The sequence below is a fragment of the Mustelus asterias genome, chromosome X, assembly GCF_964213995.1.
Source record: "Mustelus asterias chromosome X, sMusAst1.hap1.1, whole genome shotgun sequence".
NCBI lineage: Eukaryota > Metazoa > Chordata > Chondrichthyes > Carcharhiniformes > Triakidae > Mustelus > Mustelus asterias.
In genome coordinates, this window is record NC_135834.1 from 10,091,755 (window position 1) to 10,103,615 (window position 11,861).

Genomic DNA, 11,861 nt, shown 5'->3' on the forward strand with positions numbered 1-11,861 from the left:
TCCTGCAGCGGCCAAACTGATAGCCAAGTTCCGCACACATGAGGACGGCCTAAACCGGGATGTTGGATTTATGTCACATTATCAGTAACCCCCACAGCTATCCCCCTGATCTTGCAGAATCTTACTAGCTGTTCTGTCTGGAGACAATACACACCTCTTTAACCTGTGTTTAATGTTCCCTCCACCCACATTATCTGTACCTTTAAGACCTGGCTGGCTGTAGAGATTTGCATTCTAATTGGTATTCTGTAACTTGATTTCTGTGCACTGTTGGAGAACAGGTTTTCACTCCATCTGACGAAGGGGCAGCGCTCCGAAAGCCTATGGTATTTTCTACCAAATAAACCTGTTGGACTTTAACCTGGTGTTGTAAGACTTCTTACTGTGCTTACCCCAGTCCAACGCCGACATCTCCACATCATGAATAAAAAATAGGCTGTTTGGTGCTGGCACAAATCTGAAGTCGGAAGCTCACCTTGGGGTAAAATGTGGCACCCGAGACTATGAACGGACTGGCTTAATCTCAGACTTTGCCAGTGAGAGGGATGGAGTTGAGTAGTTAGGGGAATAGAGCTTGGAATGGGAACCGAAGAGGATGGCCTCAGTCTTCCCAATATTTAATGCTCATCTATTACTACCTGTTGGATAAGCAACCTGATAATTTAGCAACAGTGGAGGAGTTGCGAGAGGTGCTGGGTGTCATCAGCTGGTATGTGATGTTGCCAAAGGGGTCAACGTGTAGATGAGAAATAGGGGGGGACCAAAGATCGATCCTTGGTGGACACCAGAGGTAACAGTGCAGGAGCAGAAAGAGAAGCCACTGTACATGGGTTTTTTTGGGCTCTGATTAAATGAGAATGAAATTGGGTCCTACCCTGCTGGATGACAGTGGGAAGGTGTTGGCAGAGGACGGTGCAGTCACCTGTCAAAGGTTGAGAAGGGAAAGTTTACAATTTAGGAATTATTCTGATTGAAGATTTATTCTGGAATAGCTAAACTGAATTGTTTTGCCGCTGTGTAACTCTTCTTCCCCCTAGATGTGCATGTTTTAAATAATGAATTGTTTGTTGCCTCAGGTATAAAGTCTTGCTTTCTAGTCCAGGAGTTTGCAATTATGTTCAGCCAAAGTCCAATTCCCTCAAATGTGCGACCTACTCTAAATATTTGCCAGGCCAACTGTGGTGATGGGTATTGCTATTTCAACTGCTGTGTTTACTTAGATGGAAATTGTTTCCCAACAAAAACAATTGAATTTCATGGAGAAAAGCAATACTGCACCAATTTAGATGTTGCTGTAACTGACTCCAAAGGATTATATCAGCAAGATTAGACTTGCTGTCAGTAAATCGGGTTTCTGATCTTTTTTTCCCCTGCAGCAGGAGTTTTTTTTGTTGCTTCTGTCTAGTCAGTGGTTGCTTATTTCACACGCATGATTAGCCATCAGGAAAAACCAATGTCCTTGGGCAGGATAAAAGTTAATGGGCACCCCACCGTACAATCCTGTGTTACCATTTGAAAGGTTTCTGCCGGCCATTTGAGATCTCCTATTAGTGTTTTAACTCTGCCGCCTGCAAATGGGAGGCCAGTTTGTATTCCAAAGAGTTTACTTGCTTTGTAGAATACAAACTAATATGCTCACCGTTGGCAGTCTTCCAGTATTCACTGGGTCAAGATGGATCAGGATGTCCCTGTTGGACCTATAATGCAATTGCTTTTAATATATTAAGCCAAGGTTTTAACCAATTGAACTACTTTTTGAAAAGCCCAGGTTCCACGTCACAGAATCTCTGAATTGTTAAGGTGCAGAAAGAGGCCAATCAGCCCATCGTGTCTGCACTGGCTCTCCAAATGAGCATTATGACTTGGTGCCATCCTCCCTACCCTTGAATGGTGCTTCCATTTAAATAGTCATCTAATACCCTCTTGAAGCCTTGATTGAACCTGCCTCCACCACACTTCCAAACCCAAACCACTCATTGTGTGAAAAGATGTTTTTCTCGTATCACGTTTGCAAGTGACTTGTACCCCCTCGTCTTTGGTCCTTTTACAAACTGGAACGGTTTATCTCTATCTGCTCTGTCCAGCCCCTTCATGATTTTGAACATCTCTATCACATCTCCTCTTTGGCCATCTTCTCTCCAGGGGGAACAGTTCCACCCTCTCCAATCTGTCCTGATAAAGTGAAGTTTCTCCTGGAACCATTCTTGTAGTCTTCTGCACTCCAATACGTTCACATCCTTCCTATAGTGTGGCACCCACAACTGTACACACTATTCCAGCTGAGGTCTAACTAGTGTCTTCTATAAGTTCAGCACAACCTCTTTGTTCATGTGCTCTATATCCTTACTAATAAAGCCCAGAATAGTATATGCTTTATTGACTGCTGTTACCATCTGTTCTGCTACCTTAAATGATCTGCGCAACAACTACCACCCAGCATTAGTGAAACCTTTATGTAGCTGGAGTGGGAGCAGTTGACTTCCCAGGCAGGCTATTTTTTTTTGGTTCTTTATCAATTTTAATGGAGTTAAGAAGTTAAAACAAGGAATCACGTTCTTAAAGTTTTTTTTATGATGAATGTTGTGGTCCCCAATGTATACAGAAGAAATATGTGCATTGCCCTAATATAGTGGGGTTGGAGCTAAGGACAGGAAAGAGATCTGTAAATATAGGAATGCTGTTGGCACATTGCTGACTGTTTTGGTTACCTTTTCAGGCAAATGACTCCATTGTGGCTAAAACTACTCTAACCATGCCAAATAATGGCGGGCCAATCGAGGCAGTTTCTACAATTGAGACGGTGCCGTACTGGACAAGAAGCAGGAGGCGAACAGGTGAGCTCCATTGACAAAATACTGAGAGTCCCGCCTTCTGTGGTCTGCACTGGACATTTGTGAACAAGGTGGAAACTGGCAGCAATGGAATTTGTTGGAAAATTCACGTATGAACTGAGGAGTTTGGCTTTTTAAGTTATTTGTTGTAGGGTATTCTGAGAATTGGGTGTTGCTGCTGGTGCTAAGCTGGATTTATACTTTATAATACTGATTTAATTGAGATCTCACTGTATATATTGGGAATTCTGGCTAGCGTTCATTGCCCATCTCTCAAATGAACTGCAAATCTGGTCGGAAATATAAATGGAAAGATTGCAGCTCAAATTCATACAGTTGATCCTAATCATAAAAATGCTGCTTTCTGCTTGATTTGTGGGGAGCTGATTGGAAGAACCAGACACATTTCCTTTCCGTTGTTGGATTTGTAGCATCCATTATGCCAAAAGTGGGGGACACGCCTATAATTTATGCAACAGAGCGTAGAATAATTTTGGGGATTGTTGTCATGGAAATGCAGAATACTTTGCTTGAACAGAGGCCAATATTTCTTTCGATTGGTTGCTCTGCTGTATATCAGTATAGATTTATACATAAATTAGGTAATTGTACCTTTCTGTCTTGCTCGTCCTGTTTATCTCCTCTTGCCATGCCCCTGCAGAGAGGAAGGGTTGGAGACTTGCCAGGCTGTTGATAATCCTGCTGTGCAACCACTTCCTATTATATTATAACAGGAGCTGTACAATAACTCAGATTCGGATTTGTTCTTGCCTTACTCACATTGTGAATTTGTGGGCTGATTAACCTGGGTTAATTAATAGAAACAAAATCATTAGTGCGTATTTGACACAGTTTACTTATCAAATGTCTTGTGCTTTTTAAGATGTTGAGTGTAATGATGGCTGAAAGAGGTGGCCTAATTGAGCACCAGTACATTTGTATCTTGACCAAGTCGGTGACTATTTTTGTCCATTTGAACAGTTCAGCTTAATTGTCCAGGACTTTATACCATTTCCAATTTCTCTTTTTAAGCAAATCTGAAAGGACAAGATCTTGATACCATCTCGGAAACTCCCTCAAGCACACCATCAGTAGCCAGTAGATCTGATAATTGCATTACACCTCAGAGTAATGGCGGGATGAGGACTCATGAGTTTGTCTCTAAAACGGTATTTCTGATTTTTTTTTTGTGCTTTATTGAATTATTTTCTTGCAATCTTTGGTTGTGTTTCACTTCCTTGTACAAAATTTTGACTACAATATTTGTTTGTCCCAGATGTTCCTGGGATTTGGCTGGAGTACATGATATCTTGGAAGCTGTTTCATTCCTTTTTAGCTAAGGAATAGGTTTCTATTCACATTTCCTGGACCTCAAACACAAACTGAGGATGGCCCAAAGCTCTGAAGCCCAATATAAAGTGGCTTGTCATCCCAGCACTCTCCCTTTGCTTCTCTGAAGAAACATAGAACATTACAGCGCAGTACAGGCCCTTCGGCCCTCGATGTTGCGCCGACCAGTGAAACCAATCTAAAGCCCATCTAACCTACACTATTCCAATATCATCCATATGTTTATCCAATGACCAGTGAAATGCCCTTAATGTTGACGAGTCCACTACTGCTGCAGGCAGGGCATTCCACGCCCTTACTACTCTCTGAGTGAAGAACCTACCTCTGACATCTGTCCTATATCTGTCACCCCTCAATTTAAAGCTATGTCCCCCTTGTGCTAGCTATCACCATCCGAGGAAAAAGGCTCTCACTATCCACCCTATCGAATCCTCTGATCGTCTTGTATGCCTCTATTAAGTCACCTCTAAACCACCTTCTCTCCAACGAAAACAACCTCAGGTCCCTCAGCCTTTCCTCATAAGACCTTCCCACCATACCAGGCAACATCCTAGTAAATCCCCTCTGCACCCTTTCCAATGCTTCCACATCCTTCCTATAATGCGGCGACCAGAACTGTATGCAATACTCCAAGTGCGGCCGCACCAGAGTTTTGTACAGCTGCAACATGACCTCCTGGCTCCAAAACTCAATCCATTTACCAATAAAAGCTAACACTCTGTACGCCTTCTTAACAACCCTATCAACCTGGGTGCCAACTTTCAGGGATCTATGCACATGGACACCCAGATCCCTCTGTTCATCCACACTACCAAGTATCTTACCATTAGTCCAGTACTCCTCTGTAATCCTGTTACTCCTTCCAAAGTGAATCACCTCACACTTTTCCGCATTGAACTCCATTTGCCACCTCTCAGCCCAGCTCTGCAGCTTATCTATGTCCCTCTGTAACCTGCAACAACCTTTCGCACTGTCCACAACTCCTCCGACTTTAGTGTCATCCACAAATTTACTAACCCATCCTTCTACGCCCTCATCCAGGTCATTAATAAAAATGACAAACAGCAGTGGCCCCAAAACAGATCCTTGCGGTACACCACTAGTAACAGAACTCCAGGATGAACATTTCCCATCAACCACCACCTTCTGTCTTCTTACAGCTAGCCAATTCCTGATCCAAACCGCTAAATCACCCTCGATCCCATGTCTCCGTATTTTCTGCAATAGCTTACCGTGGGGAACCTTATCAAACGCTTTACTGAAATCCATATACACCACATCAACTGCTTTACCCTCATCCACCTCTTTGGTCACCTTCTCAAAGAACTCAATAAGGTTTGTGAGGCACGACCTACCCTTCACAAAACCATGTTGACTATCCCTCATCAAATTATTCCTTTCTAGATGATTATAAATCCTATCTCTTATCCTTTCCAAAACTTTGCCCACAGCAGAAGTAAGGCTTACTGGTCTATAATTACCAGGTTTGTCTCTACTCCCCTTCTTGAACAAGGGGACAACATTTGCTATCCTCCAGTCTTCTGGCACTATTCCTGTAGACAATGACGACATAAAGGTCAAAGCCAAAGGCTCTGCAATCTCCTCCCTAGCCTCCCAGAGAATCCTCGGATAAATCCCATCCGGCCCAGGGGACTTATCTATTTTATCTATCTATCTAAACTGCTTCAAGATGTATAAGATTAGATTGGGTGTGCATGTATGTGGTACTGTGACTTTGAATCTGGTTCCCGCTAGAATAGTACTATAATGTTCCAAATGTCAATTTGTTTGTCTTTTTAAAAATTGTAGGTTATAAAACCAGAGTCGTGTGTCCCTTGTGGCAAGAGGATCAAATTTGGAAAGTTGGCTTTGAAGTGCCGAGACTGCAGAGTTGTGGCTCACCCTGAATGCCGAGATCGCTGTGCACTTCCCTGTATTCCAACTTTGGCAGGAACACCTGTAAGAATTGGTGAGGTAAGCTTCCCGCTGACAGTCTGGAAATCTGTAATGCAGGGCAGGATTTTCCTTCCCCTCCGTGGCGGTGGGCCATGATGTGCCAGTTGCTGGCGGTGGGATTTTATGGTCCCACTATTATCAACGAGGTTTCCTGTTGAACGCACCCCTTGCTGCCAGGAAACCTACGGTGGGGGTGCGTCATTGGGATCACAAGGTCCCGCCGGTGTAAACAGCAGCAAGATTTTGGCAACAAAAATAGTTAATGAAACATTTTTGAACCAAGAAGGTGAAATAGGAGCTAAAGTTGAGGGGAAGTTCTCTGACAGTTTAGCCCAGCTTAATGTCAACCAATCTATTCTCAAACGCTAGTTGCAGTGTAGAGATACACAATTTGTTCCATATCGTATTATCTTATGACACGGCAGGCGGTAAGTGTTCAGCTACCCAAATCACTAGGGAAATTTGAAACAGCTGCCAGAACGGTTTTGCAATTTGTGTATAATGAGGTTTTATGAAATCGGGAAATAATTTAGACGAACTGGTGATTCTTATATTAAAGTGAAACATTTATTAAAATTTACACAAATACAAGAACACTGTGACTGTTATCAATACCTTTTAAATCTTTCCAAACAGATCATCTTGGCTTAAATAATTCAAAAATGACAGTCTTTATTAATTTTCTAATCTATAAAATTCCAATAGCTTTACCACACACGGCCCTGCAGCTCATAGGGTACGGCAAACTGGCTCTTCAGGTCTGGCCTTGTTCACATTTTGTCCTTGATCTTCCCAGCCACCACACTTCATAGAATAGAATCCCTACAGTACAGAAAGAGGCCATTCGGCCCATCGAGTCTGCACCGACCACAATCCCACCCAGACCCTACCCCCATATCCCTACATATTTTACCCACTAATCCCTCTAACCTACTCACCTCAGGACACTAAGGGGCAATTTTAGCATGGCCAATCAACCTAACCCGCACATCTTTGGACACTCTTTCGGTCTTCAGTGTTTTCTGAAATCTGTTTGTTTTTTCTCCTTTGATCTTGCAGTCTGTTGTTTCCTACCATTCCTTGGAGGTTCACTTTCCCAGAATTGAGTAATCTCCATTTTACTTTATGGCTACTATTATTTTAAAGGTATACTTGCCCTATCTTTCCTCATTTGTTTACAGTCATATTATATATTCCCTTTTGAAATACAGTAGCCAACTTCAAACTACCTCTTTCTTTGCCTTATGTACATCCTTATGCAAGTTCTCCTAGCACCCTTGTAATAAATGGTTTTCATAATTTACCAAATTATCCAGTTCATTTTTGAACGAAATGTGCAAGTAAGTATGTTTATCCTTTAGTTGTGAATATCTGTAGTAGTTCTTTTGAAATATTGTTCACTTTATTATTTGTGTTGCTTCCAGGGAGTGTTGGCAGACTTCACATCTCATAAGTCACCCATGATTCCATCCATTGTTGTACATTGCATCAATGAGATTGAGCAAAGAGGCTTATCTGAGGTAGGACTGAATCCTTTCATGAGTAATTTTCCAACTTGTTGTCTTGATTCAAAATTATAAAATAGGAGTGTCTGAAACATTTTCTGTATCTAGGTGTTAAATCTTTAAGCCATGGTGGCACAGTGGTTAGCATTGCTGCCTCACAGCGCCAGGGACCCAGGTTCGATTCCCGGCTCGGGTCACTGTCTGTGTGGAGTTTGCACATTCTCCCCCGTGTCTGCATGGGTTTCCACCGGGTGCTCCGGTTTCCTCCCACAGTCCAAAGACGTGCTGGTTAGGTACGTTGACCCAAACAGGCGCCGGACTGTGGCGACTAGGAGAATTTCATGGTAACTTCATTGCAGTGTTAATGTAAGCCTTACTTGTAACTAATAAATAAACTTTACTTTAACTTTATTTCTTCTCCCCACACAATCCTGGAGTCCAAGATTGTCAAATTCAATGTTTGTTTAGGTGAAACACTTATATAATTGATTTCAGACAGGGCAGCAACAATTACTGATTATTTTTGTGGGGCCTGGAAGAGCATTCTGTACCCTACCGAAATAATCTCACCCCTTTACTGCCAACAATAATTGGAGCATGCACTTGCAATGTTCCAACCTGAAATGGCAGTCCAGGTCATAGAACCTCAATGTGTATATTAAGGTGAGCAGGCATGTTGGGTGCACACTGGTGGGCCCCTTTCAAAACATTGCTTCCCTGTTAATGCCAGTGAATTGAGTTTTAATGCTGTGTTAAGTAGACCATTCATCAAAGAAATATAGCTGGAAAATGTATTAAAGATTGACAAATCTTTTTAATTTGGATTTATAAATTGTGTGCTAGGTTTAATTTGTACAGTACTGATGTCTCCTTTAGACTGGTTTATACCGTATCTCGGGCTGTGACCGTACCGTGAAAGAGCTGAAGGAGAAGTTCCTGAAAGGGAAGAACGTGCCGTTGCTCAGTAAAGTGGACGACATTCATGCAATCTGTGGGCTTCTGAAGGACTTTCTGAGGAACTTGAAGGAGCCTCTTGTGACGTTCAAACTGTATTCAGCATTTGTAAAAGCAGCAGGTTTGTAGGTTTTCATTCCAATGACGAATGTTGAGAAAAGAACTGTGCAGCTAAATCTCGGTCCGGACAATCCAACTGCAATCTGTGTGTTTTGAGGATGTATAGAATTCCAGTCAGTGCTGCCTTTGTGACCTGTCATTCCTATTTTTGGGACCTGAGAGCTTGAGGTTTAAAACACTATTGATTCTTTAAATATTTAATTTTCTTTTTTTACCTTTTTGAAGTAAACTAATCTATAAATTAAAAGAAATGAAATTTCTATTGCCAGGAACGTCCCAGGTTTGAAGCCCATTTGGTATTGCTTCATCTCGCCCAGAATGACTAAAGTCACAAATTAGGCTCCCATCTTCTGGATAAGTGAGGAAATATTTGGGCAGGTTCCTACTTCTGATCACTTGTCCCGTCACCTCTTGTCAGCATGTGCCTCTGTGTAGATGTTAACAAAATCCGTATTATAGTTGGGACTGGCTGTGGTTCCTTTCTGTGATCAGATAACCTACTGACACTTGCTGTAAAAGGGGTACACACACAACGAGAATCCTTTTGGATTTCCAGTGGCCAGCGCTCACCTGTGCAATCACATCCCAGTGCAGAGAAGAAAATCTGATGAGGAAATTAATATGGTTCCAGGGAAAGAAGCAAATTGGGTAGTGATGTAATTAGTTTAATTGGTGCAATTTTAACACCTTCCTAATTTAACATTAGTTATGCAAACACATTGCAAAGCAATAAATCCACTTGAGAGCTAAATGGAAAGCAAGAGCAAATGGTTGCTTTTCACTGTCCTGGAGCTGTTTGCTTTCCCCAGCATATGTTTTTAAAAATGTAAAATCATCTTTTCTGACAAGTTTTCTGGTAAGGTCGTGCATGAGTCGTGTAGGTTATTGAACCTGTGTAAAACTTGATGGCTTTGACCTAAAGGGTAATGGTATTGTGCTATGTCATGGCGTTTCAGTCTATTGAAGGTGAGGGAGAATGAGATTTTCCAATATTTATTGGAACTGGATTTGTTTTCCTGTGGGGAAATGTAAATGGAATTAATTTCATTTGTTCAGCAGAGTTCAGTGTTCCTACCTGATCTTTACCCAAGGGCACTGCTTGTTTTACCAATATAATATTTCATTCGATAGAAATCCCTGATGATGATAACAGTATTGCAGCAATGTACCAGGCTATCGGTGAACTGCCACAGCCCAACAGAGATACTTTGGCATTTCTGATGAATCACCTGCAAAGGTACGTTTGAATTTGGGATCTTTTGCAATTCAGATCCTGACTTGCAGCATAGGGCCCATCTGTTTGCAGCATTTGTCGCAGGCAATGAGTGGGTTGCATATGATCAAGATTCTGAACTGTTATTTAAAAATGGCCAATACTCATTTTTGCCCTTTAGTTTTCCTTCTCTCTTGCCCTGCCTATTTTTTTTTCCTTTTTTAACTTCTCTCTGTAGCCATGGGCATGGAATGGATGCAACATTGAAACTTTTGTGGATTAGAGGGCGTAGCGTCAGTGGCCACTGCATTGGTTGTGCAGACATGGTGCCCTCTGCTTGGGAGTGGGCTTGTGCTTTCTTCCTTTCATGAACTTTGGGTTGGGGTAGTGGCATCTCCAGGCTCTGGAGTCCCTTGGCTATTTTAAGGGTTGCTTTGGATTTCTTCAAGGAGGGCTGGCTAAGCCCCATCTACAAAGGATTAATTGGACAGTTGGACATGTGGAATTAAATCTTTAAGTTTACAACTTTTTTTGTTTCCGAAGTGCTTCATTTCACCTAAATATTCAAACAATTTATTCTCCTAATTTTTAACTGCAACCATTTTAAAGACTTTATGGTTGAATTTTATTGCTTCATCGGTGTTTAATGTGGCCAGTGCATCATTTAGCTGCCTATATGATTCATAAAATTATGATTTTACAATTTACGTGTTTTATTGTCTTGTTCAAGTTGCTTTCATTTGATACAAAGATCTGAGCTAATGTTTTTCCTCCCTCTCTTAGAGTGGCTAACAGCCCAAACTGCAAGATGGACATAACTAACCTTAGCAAGGTCTTTGGCCCTACAATTGTGGGTTACTCCATACCTGATCCGGCCCCCATGTTAATGCTGCAGGAAACCAAGCTGCAACCAAAGGTATGTAACCGAGCTGATGTCATGTGCCTCGTCTTTTCACAACGGAGGAAGGGGAGAAATATCAAATTGGCCGTTTTAAAGTTTATTTTTTATTTTGGTTTGTGCTCCCACGTGACGAGCAAAGTTTCTAGAATCATAGACTCCTACAGTGCAGAAGGAGGCTATTCGGCCCATCGAGTCTGCACTGACCACAATCCCACCCAGGCCCTATCCCCATAACCCCATACATTTATCCTAGCTAGTCTCCCTAACACTAAGGGGCAATTTAGCATGACCATCCACCTAACCTGCACATCTTTGGACTGTGGGAGGAAACTGGAGCACCCGGAGGAAACCCGCGCAGACATGGGGAGAACAGACAGTGTCCCAAGCCGGGAATCGAACCCAGGTCCCTGGTGCTGTGAGGCAACAGTGCTAACCACTGTGCCACTCTTGGTCAAAGCTTCTAGTGTGCACTGCAAATCTGCACTCACTGGTGCAGTATGCATCAGGGTGAAGTTCGGTAGTTCTTGCAGAAAGCACAAGACCAAGAGGATTTCTGGTGCTCCCTTTAGAAGTCCATCTGACCTGATGTTGGCATTATGTGCCTCGTGCCACAAGAAGCAGTTACAACAGCAATCTCTTTATTGTGAATATTTTTGCTTTGGGCCAACCATGAATTTAGTGGGAACTAGGAGAGATTGTAACAAAGATATGGCAAAACTTGGAAACAAGTGGCAGATGGCCCAGAGGGGGAGGGAGAGTTTTGCATTGGGACAAAAAATGTTTGGGATATATCTTTTTAGAAAAAGGGTCTAAGATGGAGGAGAAAAATCACAGTCTAATGTTGTTGAGCCCCGAGAGCTATAATGTGTTTAATTGGAAGATGAGATTCTGCTCCTCCAGTTTGCATTGGGTTTCACTGGAACATTGCAGCAGGCCAAGGACGGACATGTGGGTATGAGAGCAAGGTGCTGAGTTGAAATGGCAAGCAACAGGAAGGTTGATATGCTTGTAGGCTGAGCGAAGATATTCCA

At 42.3% G+C, this 11,861-nt stretch overlaps 1 protein-coding gene across 3 annotated transcripts in view; it reads left to right on the top strand.

Moving 5' to 3' along the window:
• racgap1 (Rac GTPase activating protein 1) overlaps nt 1–11,861 on the top strand; it is a 35,088-nt gene that overhangs the window by 17,808 nt on the left and 5,419 nt on the right. For all 3 annotated transcript variants that reach the window (XM_078201064.1, XM_078201063.1, XM_078201065.1), the window contains exons 8-14: nt 2,717–2,834; nt 3,864–4,000; nt 5,991–6,155; nt 7,562–7,657; nt 8,519–8,717; nt 9,848–9,953; nt 10,713–10,845. In XM_078201064.1, coding sequence (XP_078057190.1) covers nt 2,717–2,834; nt 3,864–4,000; nt 5,991–6,155; nt 7,562–7,657; nt 8,519–8,717; nt 9,848–9,953; nt 10,713–10,845 — 954 coding nt within the window. The remainder of the gene's footprint in view (nt 1–2,716; nt 2,835–3,863; nt 4,001–5,990; nt 6,156–7,561; nt 7,658–8,518; nt 8,718–9,847; nt 9,954–10,712; nt 10,846–11,861) is intronic.